The sequence below is a fragment of the Halyomorpha halys genome, unplaced genomic scaffold (genome assembly GCF_000696795.3).
Source record: "Halyomorpha halys isolate HHAL.00 unplaced genomic scaffold, Hhal_1.1 Scaffold350.1, whole genome shotgun sequence".
NCBI lineage: Eukaryota > Metazoa > Arthropoda > Insecta > Hemiptera > Pentatomidae > Halyomorpha > Halyomorpha halys.
The window spans coordinates 815,022-835,879 of NW_027107986.1; the positions used below are offsets into that span (position 1 = coordinate 815,022).

General features: G+C 37.0%; 1 protein-coding gene across 2 annotated transcripts in view; it reads left to right on the forward strand.

The window, feature by feature from the left end:
* Positions 1-846: 846 nt before the first annotated feature.
* xit (ALG6/ALG8 family glucosyltransferase xit) overlaps positions 847-20,858 on the forward strand; it is a 45,064-nt gene continuing 25,052 nt past the window's right edge. Inside the window, exons 1-3 of one of the 2 annotated variants that reach the window (XM_014421997.1) lie at positions 847-1,038; positions 4,016-4,288; positions 4,373-4,568. In XM_014421997.1, the coding sequence (XP_014277483.1) occupies positions 980-1,038; positions 4,016-4,288; positions 4,373-4,568 (528 nt within the window). In that variant the 5' untranslated portion in view covers positions 847-979. Of the gene's footprint in view, positions 1,039-1,077; positions 3,546-4,015; positions 4,289-4,372; positions 4,569-20,858 lie in introns of those variants that run through there. The other variant, XM_067046354.1, reaches the window with a different exon arrangement.

The following is a 20,858-nucleotide window of genomic DNA, read 5'->3' on the forward strand; positions in this document are numbered from 1 at the left end:
AGCAATTGCATTTGGATTGTATTATTTTTATTACAAAAAAAGAAAATTAAAGGGAATTAAATATAAATAAATGAGATTAAATATAAAACTTATTATAAAAAGTACCAACAAACACCTTTAACCTCCTAACAGCTCTCAGTTGCAACTAGACAAAGAACAATGGTGTAGATGCTACACGAGCGCTCTCACGAACCCCTTTGATCTGTGGCCAAAAAACCGACTCTCGACGGCTCGGCAACGAGCCTAGGCCAACCAAGCCGAGCCACCTATCCACATGCTCGCGTATGTCTGAGTTCGCCATGGCTCGGCCAACATGTAGAGGCCCCTTTAAGAGTATGGCTTGAGTCTTGGCAGCAGCCATCTTCAACTTCTTCTCACACCAGGCTCCAAACAGGTTGGCGCACCGACCAGCTTCATCTTTTAATCTGATAGCAGTGATTTATTATTTATTAAAATTATTTGGTTTAAAAAAATTTAATTTTTATTAAATTAATATTTTTTCACTTCTATGGGAGGGACAGCTGCCCCCTTCTGGGTGCGCCCATGATTCGGGCTTAAATTCCAATAGATACAACTTATTTTATAGTGTAAAATTATTATCTACAACAGAAATATAGTTCACCAACAGGACTGCATCAACTATGTACCTTTTTTCCTTCATAAAAAATATACATAATATAAGTTCCCTATCAATTAAAAAATAAAAAAGGGGTAGAACACTTCGATATTGGAATTTGGAATGGAATATTCTAGGTTCAGCCTTCTTATGGCGTCATACTGTTGTTATTTGAGAAAAATTGATTCTGTAGCCAATACCTCCATCAAGCTTGAAACTGTAACCTCTCCATAACGTGCTTTCCATCTGTCATTTCAAACCCGGCTTAAGCATAGTTAATCAGAAAGTTACTTCTAAATTAAGTGTTTTGTATTTATTTGTACTTTTTCTATACTGACTGTCTTTATAAGCCTAGTTATAAAAATGTTACTGCGGATTTTCGGTTTGGTGTCTTGTCTTAAATTCCTTGTACTACCTGCCTAGTAAGCCACTTTACTGTAACAGCATTTTTTTATTTGATTCGTGTATGAACAATTAGTTAATGGTTCTGTAAAAGTTTACTGTGAATGCTGTGTATTTCAATATTTAGTATTAGTATACATGTCATTTTGTAGTGCTCATTTCTTCATTTTCTGATTTTTAAAAGTCATTTCTCTTTAGAAGTACTTTAAATTTGAGCATTGATTAGGTTTGTCTATATCAAGAGGAAATGATATAATGGCAAATTTATGATTCGTAATTTTGTGTCCTTCATGTTTTCCCCTTCACTCTACTTAATACTTCCTCTTTGATTTAAATATGTTTATTGTTGTTGTACAATGGAAAACTTACTCTTTATGGGATCACAAACTAATTAATTATCTCTTGTGGTTCCACAGTTTAGAAAGAACAATTCTTATCTCTCCCTTAATAGGGAAGAAACAATTCCTATAACTCTCAGCCTTCTGTTCTTAATTACATCTATGATCAACATCTCCCTCATTGTAAATTAAAGTTTGATATATTATTAACAGAGAGGGTTGAAATTCATTTTACAATCCTTTTGTTGTTGAAATGTGTTGTGATATACATGTGGTTATTCTAATTATTACTTGCTTGAGTATATGAATTAATATAATAAAGTTCTTTTATATTGAATTAGACCTTATGGATAAAGTAATCATAGCATCGTCTTTGTACTGAGGTTGGAAGGGAGTAACCAAGACCTGTGAATATGAAAATGACAGACAGACTAATAGTTTCTCATTTTATTTCGGTTACTATAGATAATTATTTAAGATAAAGGTAACTTAGGGAGAAAAATGTATCAGTAAAGTTTTTTGAATTAAGTCAACTTATGGTGTCGACTAAGCAACAAGGAAAGGAAATTTCAATAGATGTACATTTCATAGGAAAAGAACTAAAATATTGCAGCACAGTATTAAGGTTGCATAGTCTGAACTATTTGGGATAATTGAGAAATCAAAGAGACAAGTTCATATTGAGCTAGATAAAACTGTGAAGCTTACTGTGCACCTGCCTAGAAGAATTCCATTCCCATTCAGTAATCAAGTAAAAGAAGCAATTAAAAATGAAAAAAAAAATGAAATTGTTAAGAAAGTAGAATATCCAACAAGTTGGTTTAGTTCTCTGGTTGTGGCTTGAAAAATAAATGGTGATATTAGGCTGTGCTTAGATCCTAAAGATTTAGCTAGATTGTGCTTTAAAACATTATTTTTCTTTTCTGTTAGATGTGGTATGAAGTAGTCTGAAAATGATAAATATTTCAGGACACTAGATGCTGTCAGGTCTTTAGCAAATGCTGCTTGATGAGGAAAGCTCATCTTACATAAATTCAGAAGTTTGTTTACTTATAATACACCCTGGGGTCTCTATAAATTTCTGTGTACACCCTATGGAACTAGTTGTGCTTCCCAAATTGTTTATGCTCAATTTGTCAGTATATTTGGATATTTGGTAGGAACTGATGTTTTTCTTTGCTTATTGGTATGGAGTAGATCAATGGAAGAACATGATGCTGTTTAAATTTCCTGGGAAAGTTCATAAAAAAAATATCATGTTCCTGCTCCCTTGAGAATATTGCTAAATTAAAAAAAAGGTTAAATGGCACTGGGAAGAAGCTCAAAATGCAGTGTTCAAAGATTTATTGAAAAGCATTCACATCACAGCCTGTTCTTAGATATAATGTTCTCAGATTTTCTGTCATTGTATCTGTGGATGCATCTAAAGATGATTGGGAGTAGTACTGATGCAGGAAATATAACCTCTAGCTTACATTCAAGAAGTCAAACAGATGCAGAAAAACAATATGCAAATATTGAAAAGGAGATGTTAGTCGTATTTTTTTGGATGTGTAAGATTTCAGAGCTATACATTTGGGCATCCATTTAGAGTTGAATTGGACCATAAGGCCTTAGAATGTATTTATTAATATCTTATATACTTATGCCCACCGAGGTTACAAAATATTTTACTAAAATTGGAAAAAATATGTATTTAAATCAATTTATAAACCAAGAAAAGAAACGTGGATGGCATACATGTTATTATGAGCTCCTTAAATTAAACAGAGTATGAATGTAGTTAGTAGGATGTGGTAACTTCATTATGAAATATGACAATTTCTGAAGAAAAACAATTTATTTTCTAGAAAGCTACAAGAAGAGACAATAATAATAAGGCAAGTGATTTCTTAGTTAGAAGCTATGAGTCAGTCAAAGATGAACTCGCCTTTTATGAAGTTACATTCTTTAAAGGATATCAAATGATTGTACCAAAAGCCCTAAGAAAAGGAATGTTACAGAAAATCCATTTAGCTCATCAAGGACTACATAAGTGTATTTTAAGGACAAGAGGGTGCAGTTATTGGCCAGATAAAAAAAATGATAGAAGAAATGTGGTAAAATCTTGTGAACTGTCAGAAGTTTTGTAAATATCAAAGTTAAAAGTCGATGGTATTGAAAAAATCGTTGAAGGGCCTTAAAGAAAGGTAGCTATGGACCTTATGGATTGATGTGTTTATGTATTGTGGATTATTATTCCAACTATTGTGAAGTGGTAAAGCTAGATGGTTTAGGAGTGTAAGGAGTTATCAATGGAGTAACCAAATTTTATCAACTCAGGGGGTACCTTTTGAGGTTATTGTGAATCAAGGAACTCAGTTTGCTAGTTTTTTCTTAAACTTTTCAAAACAGTGGGATTTTAAACAAATTTTGATCAGCCCAAAGCATGCTCAATTCATGAATGTTTACTTTAATTTTTTTCTAACATATATACATATCATTTATCCTCTGCTCAAGGGTTTTTATATTCTATAATATCTAAGGGCATATATTTGGGTCTAGGATAAAAAAAATTGTAACTTAATAAAATTTAGGAGATTGGTTTTCATTTATTTTTAAGACTTGTTATATTCATTCAAAATTTTTGTTTTTTTTTATGTAGTTACTTATGTTTCAGCAAATCCACGGATTTTGAAGTTCACAGAAACTGGTTAGCTATTACATTTTCTAACCCGATCTCTCGATGGTATTTTGAGGAAAGCTCTATATGGACTATTGATTATCCCCCATTTTTTGCGTGGTTCGAATATTTACTGTCCTTAGTAGCTTATTTTTTCGATAGTGATATGTTAGGTATAAGGAACCAAAATTATGATTCACCTTATACTATTTATTTTCAAAGATTCTCCGTAATTGCATGTGACTTGGTGTTACTATATGGCTGCAAAGAGTTAAGTAATTATTCATTGTTTGTTGATATATTATTCATAATGAAGATTACAATGTAACACTTTTCTTACTTTTTAAATTTTAGGGTCTCAGATTTTATGACGGCCAATCCTGTCAGAAGGAAATCAAGTAAATGGAAATTGAAATGGAGATCTCCAGCCTCTACATTTTTTGTTTTAGTATTGGCCAATTTTGGACTTTTTATTGTTGACCATATACATTTCCAATACAATGGCTTTTTATTGGGAATTCTCTTAGTTTCAATTGCCAAGATAATGAAAGTAAGTGAATTATCTCTTATTGGTATTATAGAGGGAAATAACAAAAACAAGGTTTCCTTTTTTGTATATATATTGTAATATTCCAGGTTTATTAAAATAAATAAAAGGAAATTTAATAGTTTTTATTTATTTTCAGATCTAAAATATAGCTTTGATGACTACAAGGTTTAAATGAATAAATTATTCATTAAACACCTGAATTATTCAGGTGTTATTAAATATTAAATAAATATGAGAATTTTATTTTAAATTTTATAACATTATTAACTCTTTATCTCAGGGCGGATTTTCCAGACATTCAGAACACAAAGACACTTAACTAAAATTAACGTTTACAGATATGCTTAAATTCTATGTTGAGTAACACTAAGCAATTATTTAATCTTTGATAACCAGTAGTTCTCGATGTCTTCTTTCTTAATATTCTAATTTACCACTAACAGTAGACAAAGGGTCGGTCTTCCTCCTAGTTTCCTGGATACGTCCAATCCACCAACGATCCAAACAAAGAGCGTCCTTCTTTGTTCATTGTTTGATAGTGGATGCAAACATCCATTGTAGCACAACCTGCTCTAATTAACTTACACTGATTCACGATGTAAATACTTCATTGGTAATTGTTATCGTCTTCTTTTTCTTCTTAGATTAATTTGTACTACAATTGTGGTAGTTAAAAAATTGTAATCCACCCACTCAACATAGCAGTAATTCCACAAACTTCAGAAGGATACATGCCACCATCTTGAAATATCTGAAACTACTTTGTTTTGGCCTCCATGATTTCTGAATAATGTAATTGGTTAGCTTACGGTTAAATAAAAGTAAATCAACAAATATTAACGTTGATATTAATTAATTAAAGCAAAAAAAAACAGAAAATATGAAACTCGAAGGAAGAAAAGAAAGTCACTCACAGATGGGCGTGGGGTCGATATGGCCATATCACAATAACATTACGAGTCTAGAGTTGGTTGACCATGATGACCGCTGGCGAGCTGGTGAGAGAGAGGTTACCAGGCAACCTGACAACTCCAAAAAATGTAGACTGCACAGTGGTTACTGCCAGTGAGTCGGTGAAAGGGTTCCCAAAACAAAATAGCTCCAACTAACTAGAGTCAACAAACAATGGCGGTGGAGCGTCCGTGAAGCAGTGCGTCTCTCACGTCTTACACCGTGCCAAAGCCACCTAACATCGCTCCAGTGCTGCCTAAATCTTCACTGCCAACTGCCTCATCCGCGGTTATGCAGGAACGGGCCCCACTGCCTTCAGTATTGTTCTGCACATGTTACACTTCTGCAATGTATTTATAAACACTGAACCTCCTTATATCCCTTATTTTTATTTACCAAATTAAAATTACTTATAGTTAAAAAAAAAAAAAATTAATATACATAAGCTTACAACTAACAAAATTAAAAGTCACTTGGAAAGTTGCCAAAAAAAATTAACCTAAATAGAAACCAAAATTTTGGGCTTTAACAAAGGGTATGGAAGAAAACTTGGTTGTTAAATTCGTTGCTTAGGCGTGGATGGGGAATGATGTTTCCGGGATGCAGGTGATCATCATCTTTTGTCTAGCTCAAGGGTAGACATCTTAAAAAAGAAGACATCGAAGAGTCACCTAAGAAGAATAAGGGATTTTTTTTGTATCGCCAGTGAATGAGATAAGTGAAAAATTTTAGAGGACAAATGCTTTGTTAACCATCAGTGTTTTTTTGCCAAAAGATTATTTATAGCAAGTGTTAGTTTTTTGAGAAAGAAGACAAAGAAAACCTTCCATCATCAAATGAAGATTGTATAAATTGGTTAGTTTTGTTCCTAACTAGAATTTAATACATTTGTACAATAGCTATTAATTTAGTTTAAGTGTTATTAGTAGAAAAGTACTTTTCTGATTGCCTAGAAACCCGCCCTGAGATTAAGAGTCTATAATATTATGTATAATTAAAAATTAAAATTCTCATATCTATTTAATATTCAATCTTTTTATTTGACCTTGACATCTTCAAAAACTATACTTTAGATATGAGATTAAGTTTATACTATTAAAATTTCTTTTATTTTATTTTAAATAAGTGTTTAATATTACAATATATATATATATAACTTATGTGAACTCTGGTGATGAGAATAAAAAAAAAAGGAAAAAGGGACACTGTAAAGATTCACTAGCTTGCTGAAATAACACTGTTTTATTTTGCCTTTTAATTTCTCTTATATACATTCTGTGTGTTTGTTTACGAGGGGAGTTAGGATTATGGCTGATATTGTGCCTGCCCATCCCGTAACTCCCCCCTACCAGGTTATGAACAGGGTCATAAACTTACAAAATTCCAACCAAACCTGAAATACTCAAATGATAATAATATAATACAAAACAAAATAAAACATAATGACTACAATCCTTCATATAACTATTTACAGATGATCCTAAAACTTAAACTAAAAATGCACTTCTGGTTCCACTATTTACACTTTGTCAACACACACCTGTTCTCTACACATACAGTAAAAAATAAAAGGATTACAAAAACAACAAAAGAAAAAAAAAATACTATCTTCGTTTGTGTACGGAGATGAGGATACTCCAGCGTTCTACGGTGTTTCCGATGTGGGGAACTTTAATTGTTCAATGTGGACATTTCTTCTTTTTTTGGGTTCGTTTACACTCTCTATTGTAATCAAATTGTGTTCTCTTTTGACAATCACCTGGAATGGACCCTTGTATCGCTGTAACTCCTTACTCCGATTTGTCCCCACCCGGCGGTAGACAATTGTCTCGATTTTAATCTCCCCCCTAACGTCTCTAAGGTTTAAATTCTGCCGAGTTACCCTTTTGTTTTTTTTCTCGCACTATCCTCTCCCTGACTTTCCCCCACGTTTTGGTTAGTTGCATACCGTTATTTACAACCTCTCCCCCACCACCAGCTATGGCCCTATAATCTCGGCGGCACCCCCGAAGCCCAAAAAGAATTTCCAAGGGTGAAAATCCGGTTATCGCGTGTATCGAATGATTATAGACCGCCACTGCTTTCGCCATCGCATCGTCGGGCTCTAATCCTTTATCCAACTGATAGACCCTTAAATGGTCCCCGAGGGTACTGTGCAATCTTTCTATTCCCCCTCTACCCTTGGGATGACCTGGCGTGTTTAGGTGCCATTCCACGCCTAGCGCTCTCATTTCATCCCGGATCGCACTGTTATCAAATTCCCTCCCTTCATCCGATGAAATCCTGTCGGGAATGGCACAGAACTGGAACCATTGTCTCAACACTCCTAGTACTGCCTCTGCTGATTTTTCCTTAACAAGATGGGCCATAGCTGCTTTGCTAAAGAGGTCCATGGCCATTATCCATTTGTACCCTTTCCAAGAGAAAGTGTCCATTTGAAGGTCTACGAGGGGCTTGTCGGCCGTTTGTGTTTCTTCCTGTATCACTTTTGGCGGATGCCGGTCATATTTTGTGCTCAGACACACGTCACAAGCACCTATGACGTCCTGTATCGTTTTCTTCATACCCCACCAGAAGTATCTGCGTTTCAGGGCTTGCACCGTCTCGTTCACACCTCTGTGATTCGTCTTCCCGTGATGATATGCCAACGTCACTTCCTTCTGCTGCTCCTTCCTTCGTCCCGTATTGTGTCAACCATTCTCAAGCAGCGCACGAACACGCGGCCTACCCCTAACTGTTCCGATCGCCTGAGCCTTTTTATTTTCTCCCAGATAACCGCATTGCCCACGTACATATGATAAGTCCACCCGGCCTTCAACACATCTTTTTGTGCTCGACAAATGAGGTCTTCCCTGGCTCCTGGCTGAGACCATATGGTGTTTATAGTACTGCGTCCGTAGCTGCTGTAATCTACTTTCATCATTCCGGATGTCCTCGTCTTCCAGATGATTTGCCTCGGCTTGTCATTGATGATTTCGTCCACTTCATCCATTTCCGCGGGTCTCCCACAGGTTGAAGTATCGTCCTCCGATGGCGGGCCTCCTTCCTCTTGCTCCCGACTGTCCCCGGTTTCCTCTTCACCTGCCGTCCACTCTCGCAGGAACTGCCTCACATCCCCGGAAGGCTCACCCTTCTTCCTCAATGGCATTTACCATAAGCGCTCGAGATAGCCAATCAGCCACTACGTTTTCTATCCCTGGTTTATATAATATCTCGATATTGTATTGATTGAGGAGCTCTTTCCAATGGGTAACCCTCGCAGAGGACTCCTTCAATTTCCCTACCCTTTGGAGGGGGCGGTGGTCGGTCTGTACTCTGAATTTTCTCCTGAATGCATAGGGTCGAAAATGATCTACAGCCCACACTATCCCCAGCAATTCCCTCTCCAGTGCGCTATATCTCGTTTCGGCATCCGTAAGGCGTCTGCTTGCATACGCAACAGGGCGCTCCGCTCCTTCCCCTTCCTGAGATAACACCACACCAAGTGCGTACTCGCTAGCGTCTGTCGTAATAGTGAATTGCCTTTCAAAGTTAGGAAAGGCCAGGACAGGTTCCTTCTGCAGTTGTTCCATACATTTGCGAATATTATTCTCCATGGCAGGGGTCACGATCAATCGACTTCGTTTCTTTAAGAGGTTGTTAATGGGTATCAAATATTCTGCCATTTCTGGCACAAATCTTCGATAATAGTTCAGGGTACCTAGCAACCTCCGAACTCCCTTAACATCCATTGGCACGGCCATCTTTTGGATTGCCTCAACCTTCTGTGGATCAGGCTTGATTCCCTGTCCCGAGATCACGTGTCCTAAAAAGCTAATTTGCGCACGACCTAACACCAACTTTTCCTGGGACAGTTTCAATCCAAATTGTCGAATTCTCTGAAAAACCTTCTCCAGATGTCTTATATGCTCTTCTTCCGATTTGCTAAACACGAGAAGGTCGTCCATGTAGACCTGACACATGGATTCATCCAACCCGCGTAAAAATTCTTCCATCAGGCGCTGGAACGTTATCGGTGCGTTTTTCAACTCGAATGGCATACAGGTCAATTCATAATGACCCCTCTCGATCTATAATGACTTCCCCGTCCACGTTACAGGGTCCACCCAGGGTGATGAGCTTACAATGACATACCTGAACATAGGGCTGGGGTGTCCTCTCTCCGTTTCTCAGCTTCTCCACCCACGATGGTGTTGGAGCTCCCTGTATCGACCAAGCACCGTACTCCTCTCACTTCGATAATTGGCAGGGCACTGCTCTCACTCCCCACGTTGCAACTCACCATTGTGCGGCCGCCGCTCTGTATGCATTCTCCTCAGATCTCTTCCGTGGATCCTCTCCTCCCGTTTGCTCTCCTCCATCCATTTCTCAAGGTGTTTGGCCTCCTTGTCTTTCCATCCTCGACCTCTGTGCCTGATGCCTCTGATATCTCCGAGATGTCGCTGCTCGACTCGTCTGGTCTATGTGGCTCTCTTCTTTGCCTCTCTCTCTGCGCATTAACCTCTATGGGCTCTCCTAGGTTAGCCACTCTCCTCCGGTACATATAGGGGCATCTTCTTGCTATGTGACCCTCGTTCCCACATTCGAAGCATCCGGTACGAGGGCATTGGGCCACCAGGTGACCCGTTTTTCCACATCCGTGGCACCTCTGCTCTTCTCTTCGACCGTTGTACCTCGGCTTAGCCTGGTTCGTTTTTCTGTCGCCTGAGCCTCTTTCCCTGCCGACATCTCTCTGGTCCTTTCTCCTCCATGGCGCTGGATTGTTCCTGGGGCGGGTGTACGTCACTCTATTCCAGCCCCCTTCCTCAACCTCCATCCTTGTGTCTTCTTCCCGGGCGCTTGCATCTATCATGTCCTGGGCACATTCTCTAAACGTGCGCTTCCGTGACAGTCCTTCTGGCTTGTTAGTTTCCTTTGCCAGCTGTACTTTCTGTATGACGTCCAGAAAGTTCGTCTTCCATAGCACCACCTCCGCGCTTTGTGTCTCCCTCATCTTCTCTATAACTAGATTGAAATGGGCAAGTAATGATGCCGCATAGTGTCCCTTCGACTGACCTTGCTTTCTTCTCTCGCGGAACATATAAAAAAATCTTCTTCCGGAGTCCATCTTCCCCCTCCGTAAGCCTTTTTCAATCTCCATTCTTTCTATGATGCGATCACCTCCTTTGAGAAAGTGGTTTAGTTCGCTGATCACACCTGAGAACCGTTCTAGATCTGAGATAGCCTTCCTTAAATCTTGCGACATGGCTGTCCTCACTTTTAGCTTAGCTAGCATATTGGCATGCGCCTGCCCATCTCGTAACGTATATATATATAAAACAGTTAGGAAAAACTATCTACAATAACCTATAGGCAATAATCAATAGTCGAACATTCCTTATAAACTTATCTTGTAAAATAGAGTGACATAAAAAATAAAAAAGAAACTATTTACAATAAATACAAGATTAAAACTAAAAATAAACTTATGCCTCTGCTATGCAAACAAAAAAAAAGAAAAAATATATACAACTTCTATTCATGAGAATAAAAGACAAATTTGTATTTACAAAAATTGATTCTTCTTGCTCACAATGAGCACTTATAACACATTTCCACGAATCAGTACAAGTAATAATATAATAATAATAATAATAATAAAAATTAACAACAGAACAAAACAAAAAGAGATTACTTCTGAACAATTGAATCCTTCAGTGGTGATAAGAGACAGTTAGATAACTCGATTGTGACAGTATTATGTTCCTAATACTATCACCCTGAAGGGACCCTCTTATCGCAGTAGTTCCTTTCCTCTATTGGTACACAATCTCCTGTAGAAGATGCTCCCGATTTTGTTGTTACTGATTAGGTCACACACGTTCAAAGACAAATATCATATAGGCCTGTCATATTTAGTGCAGTGGCACACCACAACACCCTATGGCCTCTTGGATGATCTTTTTCCTGCCATATTGTGAACAGAATTGAAAATATCGATGCCATAATCTGTGTAGGGTTTCGTTCAATCCTCTGTGATAGGTCTTTCCTTGTCACCTCTTTCTGCCGTTCCATATCTTCAAGAGTTTTTGCCATCAACAGCAAATGAACAATCTACCCCGATCAGTTCTGATCACCACAGTTGTCAGATCTTGTCCCAGATCACTGCGGTGCCAACATATAAATGGTGGGTCTTTCTGGGTCCAGACACTTCCGGCAAGGCTCTATAAATTTCGGCTTCCCTGGCTCCCAGCAGCGACCCAATAATGGTGATGTTGCTACCCTTATATTTTATGTTCTTTATGTTCATCATACCCGTGGTCCTCATCTTTCAAATGATCTGACATCGTTTGTCTTTCACCATATCTTCAAGTACCTCCATCTCCTCTGGTCTTTCCTCCGTTGAACTCTCAATTGATGTCCCCTCCTGGTTTCCATGTTAAGGCGTGTCTGAATCCTCATCTTTCACTGGAGTCCATTCATAATGGTATAAGTGTCACACTTTTCCGCAACCATGGCATTTTCTGTCCTCATAGCGCCCGCTGCTTCTTGATTTGATCTGCCTCCTTTTGGTGGTTGAAACACTGTCATTTTTACTATAACAGTGTTCATTTCGTCTCCATGGAACTGGATTAGTCCTCGGTTGATTGTAAGCAACTCTCGTCCATCTGGTTTCTTCTAACAAATGAGCGGCATTCCCTCCTTCTTCCCCAGCTCTTTTGCCAACTAAATCTTTAGTACATTGGATAGGAATTGCATCCAACCCTGTACCTGGATTGTCTTCATCATCTCGCTAAGTTTATCGGCGATTCTGTTGTAGCATGCCAGGAGTTCCGCAACATACTGCCCATTTGACTGTCTCGGTTTCTTTGTCTCCCTAATCATCATGAATATGTCCTCTTCTGAGGCCCACCGCTCTCCTCCAAACACCTTCAATCTCGCCTTGATTACCCTCCAGGATGTCTCATCTGCTGGAATCTAATTGAGTATGCTACGCTTTACTCAGCAGATGACCGTTGCTTTTAATGCCACCGCATATTCGCTATTGAGTAGATAGTCTTCACTTCAATTCAGCTTATTAGTAAGTCACCCCCCTTTAAAAAGTGATTTAATTCTCTAGTCTCTGCAGTGAATTTTCCTAAGTCTGATACCGCCTTCCTCAGGTCCTGGGCGGTTGCGGTATGGACCTTCAATCCATTCTAGTGTCGTGGCATGAGCTTGCGCTAAAGAGTCTTCTGGTAGTGGCTGAATTTCTTCCGGAGGTGGGTTCCCTGCAGATAAAGATTGGTTGACTGCAGCTTGAGGTTGGTTATTTTGGTTCTGACCCTCTAGGTTTAAAACTGCTGCTCTCACGATTCCTTTACTGGCCATATTTTTATAAAATGAAAGGAGACGTCAAAATCAAAACAAAAAAAAATTCTACTTGAAAACAAAAATTACTCCAGTATCTAAAGCTCCCAGGTTTCGGCACCCCTTAAGTATTGGCAAAGCAAAACTTCCGAAAAAGAGAAGAAGGAATAAGATTTGCCATGCTTGGACTGCTGTATAATAATGGCTTTATTGGGGCTTGGTACATCTCTTTATATACATTGGATCAGCTGACTCAGATCGTAACTAAATGTTCATCATAATAATGTCATTTAAAGGTTGAATATTTTTCTACATAATTTTTACTTTAGTTGATACATTTTTGAAGATTGTGACAATTTATGACCAGTAGGGGCAAGCCAGGTCCTTGCTTGCATGCGACATAGATAATATCAGGTGGTATGAAAGTTGCAGTGTCTTTTCTGTGTATGCGGCTAAGAAGTGTATCACAAAATGAGACCCCTGATCCTGACGTTACATAAAATCAAAAAGAAACCAAAAAATTCGGATTATGTAAATCCTACACTGGTGTTCAATAGAAAACAACTACTTGTCACAGCTTCAACTTCAAATTCAGCGACTGAAGTGACCATTATGTAGAAATGTTCAATAGACAAATGTTTAGCCTTTAAGATGATACAAATAGTATAAAAAATAAACAGAATTTAGTGTTTCTACAAACATAATATTCCTTACTTTTGGGATTCTTCTTGTAGTAAGGGTAATTGTAATTAACTAAATTGATCAATTGATTAACAATTATTCTTGTAAATATGTTATTTGGAAATAATGTACTTAGCCAAATAATCATGAATATTTTCCTTTGTATGTTTGATAGTGTACTATTCAGTTTTAAAGTAGTATCTGTATGTTGATGCTTGTTATATACTTAAATGATAGGAAAGTCGTATGATCAGTTTAAAAAATCAGCTTCAATAAGGATAGATTAATTTATAATCTAATTTGAGTTAAAGTGTATCTCACTTTAAAAAAAAATCTTTCCCTTGACTTTCAGTTTGTTATTATAGTCTCATGTTCTTATCCAGTTTTCCCTTTAGTCTACTATTTTACAGTTAAATATTTAGATGATCAGGTTCTTTATCTGTGGGCCAAATATTCCTCATGAGAAACATTAGACCAAATAGGGCTATGTGCTTTTTTTTGTAAAAAAAAATAATAAGTCAAAGCTGATACTCAGAAGAGTAGGATTCCTGTAGTACTAGAGTTAATTTTCATTTAGAAACAAGGACAATCTGTGGTCCTGTAGTAGCAAATAGCTATCAAAGAAAAATGCTTTGGTTTTTTGTATTAAAATAATCAGTCCTTATTTCTTTGATATTTTAAATCTTGTCCAAGGCTTGTTGCACATAGCTTCTAATAATAACTGGGTTTTTGTTTGTGGACCAGATTATATCATATGCAAATATCATAAAGAGTGTATGGAACATTTACCAAGTTTTTGGATCACATTAAAAGTCTATGAAAGACCTCAATGGAATCCCATTTTGAAATAGTGCTTTTTGTTTTAATTTTTGGTAATTCTATTGTTTAGAAATTTAAGATTTTGGGATATTCTCTTTTGAAATTTTTTCCACTAATTGTCTAATGATAAATACTTGTGAAGCCCTACTATTAAAATTGGCCTGAAAGTTAATCTAAACAGAAGAAGTGCACTGTTTTTAAAGAAACTTTAGTTATCACTCTTGGTAAATGAAAGAAAGACTGTTTAGTTCAGTGTCTATCAACTTCTTTGAGTCTACATGTAAGACAACTATTAAGAAGTAGTTCTTCTAGTTCACCCACGAATAATTTAAAACCTTCTGACTTGTAAGATTTGCCTGATTTGAAAAGAAAGATCATTTTCAATTATTTGGAGTTTCACCTGTTTTCCAAATTTGATTTAAATATTGGATCTGCCCCCCCCACTCTTAGAATCAACATTTTTCTGTTTCTCTGTGGTGTGAAGATTATTGTACAATGTTATCGAACTTATACAAACCTCTCTTATTTGAAACATTCAGGTATACCATTGGTATAAATACCAAACTCATAGAAGTCTGCTGAATACTAAGCCAATAAATGAACCATTTATGGCCCACCGTCACTCCTGACTTACAGAAAATAGGGGTCCCCATTTAGACCTGGATACTTAATTATTCAGGTATACACTTAGATGAAACATTCAATTATATAATTGGAAATTCTATTACCCAGTAAAATTCTAAACATATTACATAATTTGTGTTCCTGAGTTAAAGTGTAGATATAATCTTTTTTAGGAACCCTGGTTCCAGTAGTCTCCATATAAACAAAATAAATACATTGTTATTATTTTTGTTTACCACTTCCTTATCCTTTAAAATTAGTTTAATTAATTTCAACTCTTCTTTTTGCTCTTCCCTCCTCTTCCACAGTTCAGTGTGAGAAGCCTTTAGATAAAGTCTAATCTATAGATTCCGGTCCTGTGCTAGCTGCCTCTTCTTTTTCAAGCCTAGACCTCTTCTGTCGAAGGCCTCTTTCAGTCCTCCTTTTCTACCCTAGACCTTGTATGTCAAAGGTCTCTCTCAGTCGTTTCAGGGCTTTCCTTAGAGTCTCTGTTCTTCTGTGACCGCTTTGTAGGTAGGTTTGGCTGTACAGTTTTATGGCAAGAAAGAATTTAATGATCAAATAATTAATAATCTGAAAGAGAAAAAATGAAACATAGACACAGGAGTTTCCTTTGTTTGAGAGACTGGAAATCCTGAAACACCTGAAAGTACCTGATCTCTATTGTTACATTTATATCTACATAGCTTTGTTATCTTTTGTTCAATTGTTCTATTCATGGTAGTTACCAAGTCAATATTCCCTCCACTGAGATACCCTGAAATAAAAATGTTTATAGCAACAGAAAAATATAAAAATTTTGTTTTCCCTTGTCTTTTGATTTTATTTTTTTCAAACCACAAAAATAGTGGTAAATTCAATATCAGTCCACCAATTCACAGTAAGCAGCGAAAGTTGTATGATGTGCACACTTACCTCATTTTTTTCTTTAATTCTAACTTTTATCTACTAATCTTTTATTTTAGATATTTTTTTTTTCATATATTGGAAATGAGAACAGCGAAAAATGCCATTACTATAGCTTAAAGTAGTAGTTTCTAATTTTTTTTTGGTGGTGGTATAAGTAGGAAAATGGTAGAACTCCTACATTATCATTTGATGTAAATAAAGTAATCCATATTTTCAGCAAAAACTAAGAAAAGCTAGTATATCTACACAACACCTGTGCAAAATTTGGAGAAAATTTGAGGTGGTAAGGCTCAAAACTGTGTTGAGTTGATGTGGAATGACCCATTCCTAAATTATTTCATGGTTCCCTGGTTGGGAACAACTGATTTAAAGTATTACTGTAAGTATTTTAGTGGTGTTATCATTACTGGATATTGACCTCCAAAGTCTGTATAGGATAATAGCTTAGTGGACTGTTTTCCATTCAATTTTTGGATTAGTAGAGAGCAGTCTTTCAATTGTTTTACATTTTTAACATTTCAAACCAAATTAGGTATTTTACTTAACCTTCTTGTACACTATTATATAAGTTGGTACTATTTATAGTCCTTTTATGTTTGAAACAAACTGTCGATAGAAAGATATTAATAATAACGATAAAGAAGTGGTTTGTATATACGGTTTGATGGTACTACAAATGCATTAATAAGGCTTGTTTTATTTAGAGATACATAATGAAAAGTAGATCATGTGTCTCATTTCAAAAAACCTTATCTCCTGCTAATTTAGAAAATAAAATGTTGTATATAGGGAGGGAGCGGAAAGGGGGGGGGGAGAGAGAGAGAGAGAGAGAGAGAGAGAGAGAGAGAGAGATTTGGAAACAGCTCTCCAGTTGCAGGCAACCCATTAGCTTTGTTGTTGAAATTAGTGCCCCATTGTTATAAATATTAAACAATACCTCACTTTGGTTCAGACATATTTGGACTAACGTGAGTGCAGGCCGGAAGGCTAGTGAACCTGGCTTACTATGATGTAGGAGGCTTGGTGATCAAGTCTTATCTTGGCGGATTATTAAAATGTTAGGAACTTTGGAACGCACTGCTGGTATAGGGTTGCCCTAAGGTACTGTGGGGAGAAAAGAAGCATACAAAAGAGAGACTGATTATACCATTTTGTAAGAAATTTAATAAACTTTTATTCTGGAATAAATACAATGTACTGTTTTCGAAATATACGCCAAAAACTCAAAGAACCTTTGAGCCTTCTCACTCCACCTTTTGGCTGGTGAACTGAAATTTATCTGATATGGTTGAGGGGACCTTATCTACACATTTTTGAAACTTTTGGTACTTTGGGATTTGATGTAACAGAAAAACTTATTTAATTGTTATAAATATTAGTGTATTTTTTTTTTTTTGAGAGTCAAATCCAAACAAATATTAATCTGACTAGGTATTTCTTGTCTTTTACTACTTAGACATTATCATAAAAAAAAAAAAATCTCTGTGCTGCTTATGACATAATTTGGCATTATTTTTTATGTTTTTAAAAAATTTTATATGCCAAAGTCACCCTGAAAAACTGCCAGTCAATTTTTACTTTTACTTCCATATATATAATATGAAATGTATAGTAAAGAAAAGCATTGTGATCATGAAAAATTCCAAATTTGAGTTTTCAGTAAACATAAACATTTTGAGGTCCAACAGTCATGAGTCCATACAGCCAAGTCTCACAAAATGGTCTCTGTGTATTTCTGGATGATAGGAGGTATAAGTCTTCATAAGACACAGATTGGCCCATACCTATCTGTGTGTGGAATTTTTACCCACTATAACCTCCTTCCTACACCTATTTCCCACTCTCCGTAGGACCACCATTAGGCATTACATTCTGGAAGGGGAGTAGCTGTGTGCTACCACGTTTTGTAAGGCTACCTCCTGGCTCGCCTTTCCTTCTCTTTCTTCCAGCACTTGTGGAACAGTAACATTATTGTCACAATGTCTTCCACTGTTAGCACTGATCCATATCGTTATCCATACCCATAGCACTGATCATCTTGCTAGAACTCATTTCTGTATTCCTGAAACCGGGGATAGGAGAAAAATGTGCGTGTGTATGTCTGTGTCTCAGTAACTTTTTTGCTAAAATCGACCAACCAGAATAGAAGCACCACTTTGTAGAATCAATTTTTCAATTTTTTTTTAATTTTTTCTAAATGGCTCTAGATTTTGATTGAACTCTGTGAATCAATGTGAAATTAAGTGCTCTTTAATACTAGATAGGTCTTATCCTCATTGAAATAGTCTTAACAGGGTTTAAATGCTGAATTTTCAAAAATCTACCTATTTCAGTACCTTTAATCTTATTTATTTATGAAAATATTTACCAGTTCTCATTGTTAGCAACAATTAACGATGTATATATACAAAATAGGAAAATCCAATTCGAACAGGAACAGCCGAGACCTCCCAATTGCATAACAACTTTGTTATCTTTTGTTAAACTGTTGTATTCTTTAAAATGTAAAATTTATATCCACCTTAAAAAACCCAAAAATGAGAATTATTGCAACAGATTTTTTTTTTTTTTTCAAAAACCTCAGAAGTATTGTTAACTTTTACACGAGTTCACCAATCTCCATAAAACTTTGGGATATAAGTACTACTACCGTACTACACTGCTAGATTTTTTTTATAAATATGGATGGTTAAGTATTAATTTTTGGCCCAAACGTTTCCAGTTAAGAAATAATTGTATTTCATAGTTTAATCTGGATCTTAAAACGTAAGTAAAGCATGTAATGTTCTAAATTTTCTAGGGGGGAGGGGAAGATCGACAATTCTGTCTACATAGTGAATTCTATACATCTAAGATAAAAGGATTATCGATCTCTTCCTTTAAATCCACATTAATCAATCAAAATTTTGTTATTTCTTTTTAAAAAAAATGTTCACTTGCTAGAAGAGAAATGGTATTGCCCACTTCCCTGCTGGTTCCGTTAGGGCCACAAATTAATACTTAACCATCCTGGCATAACCATTTACTGGCACAACAGGCGCATGAAGTTGCCCTTGGCCTGCTCAATGGCCGCCAACCATCTTTCTCTATCTTCTATAAGGGTAACTAGGATCCTCAATTGTCACAGATCCCGCCTCACAGCATCTCCATCAGCCCTTCGGCCTGCAACGTTGCCGCACACCATCCGGAACGTAACTGTACAGTTTATGAGTCACTCTTTCCTCACTCATCCTCATTACATGGCCAAGCCATTTAAGCCTCTGTATCCTTATGTACGAGGAGATGCTACATCTCTTATAGAGCCCAAAAAGTTCACCATTTTTCCTTCCTCGCCAATTACCATTCTTGCATAAGGGCCCTAAGATTCTCCTCAGAATTACTCTTTCAAACCTGTCTAGCAGGTTAATGCTTTTATTACTTAGGATCCAAGTTTCTCCGCCTTATGTGACGACTGGCCTTATCAACGTTTTGTGCATGGTGAACTTGGTGGTATGGCTAACAAGTTTCTTTTGATTACCCTTACAGTGGAGAAATAAGCTCTATTTCCAGCTGCAATTCTACTTCTAACTTCTTCTCCATCCTGGTTCTCATTGATATTAAAGCCAAGGTAAGAAAAACTTCTTACCACTTCGAAATTATAGGGGCCCATTACAAGGCACCTCTGGTCTAGAGGCTTCTTACCCAACAGCATAATCTTGGTTTTTTCCCCATTAATATGCAGGCCCATCCTTTTTTTTTCGACATCCATCACTTCTAAAACAGTCCTAATGCTCTGCAGGGATCTACCGATGATGACGACGCCGTCTGCATATGGCCAGAACTTGTTCATCTTTGTGAATACTTTGTTTATTCCTGCTCTATTTAAGATTGCTTGTAGAGGGATATTAAACAGGAGAGGAGCTATTGGGTCACCCTGCCTTAGGCCACATTCCACTTCAAAAGGCTCTGATAATCCACAGGATTTTACTTGGCAGGTTGTGCTCACCATTGTGCATTTTACTAATTGGGTGAGTTTACTAGGATGCCCCAATTCATGTATAGCCACTATGAGCGCACTCCTTATGACTGTATCATAGGCAACCCAAAAATCAATGAATAGCATCCAAGTTGTCTGCTGATGTTCCTTCATCTTCTCAGAGATTTGCCTTAGGGTGAAGATTTGATGAATAGTAGACCTATTGGGCCGGAACCCACCTTGATAATCACCCAGTTTCCGTTCAACATATGGAAGGAGCCTATTATACAGGGATATAGAAAAAATGTTATATGGAGTGTTAAGCAAACTAATCACTCGATAGTTGCTCATATTGTTGAATCTCCCATCTTCTTGTATATAGGCACTACTACCGCCTCATTCCACTCCTTGGGTATGATTTCCTCTTCCCATATCAGAGCTATCAGGTCCTGGCGACTTCGTGATGCCCTGCTTTAAACAATTCTGCTGGGAGTCCATCATTACTGGGTGATTTATTATTTTAAGTTTAGACTAGATGTCTTCGATGTCCTCTACAACGGGTGGAATGGCCTCCAAATCTTCATCATTAATACCCACTGGTGATTGTACACGGTCTTCCAGACAATTCTCTGCTTCTCTCGGGTTCAATAAGCTCTTGAAATATTGCTGCCACCTTTCTTGCACTTCTTCTAGCATTAGTATGTTGCCATGGTCATCTTTGATTAGGTTAGCTCTCCCGATCAGTCCACACTTAATGTTATTCACCATTTTGTAGAACTTGCAGGACTCATTTCTACTTCAAGTTTTCAATTCCCTCAATCTGTTTCCTTAATGCTTCTCTCTTCTTGCTTCTAACTAATCTCTTCGTGTGCATCCTGGCATCTTTGTACTCCTTGTAACTGAGCCGTGTCTTTCGACTAATCCACCTTAATCTTTTTTCATTCCGCTTCTGGATTGCCTGTACACATTCTTCATCAAACCTATAGTTACGAGGATGTCTTGTTTTTTCTCCTAACACTTCT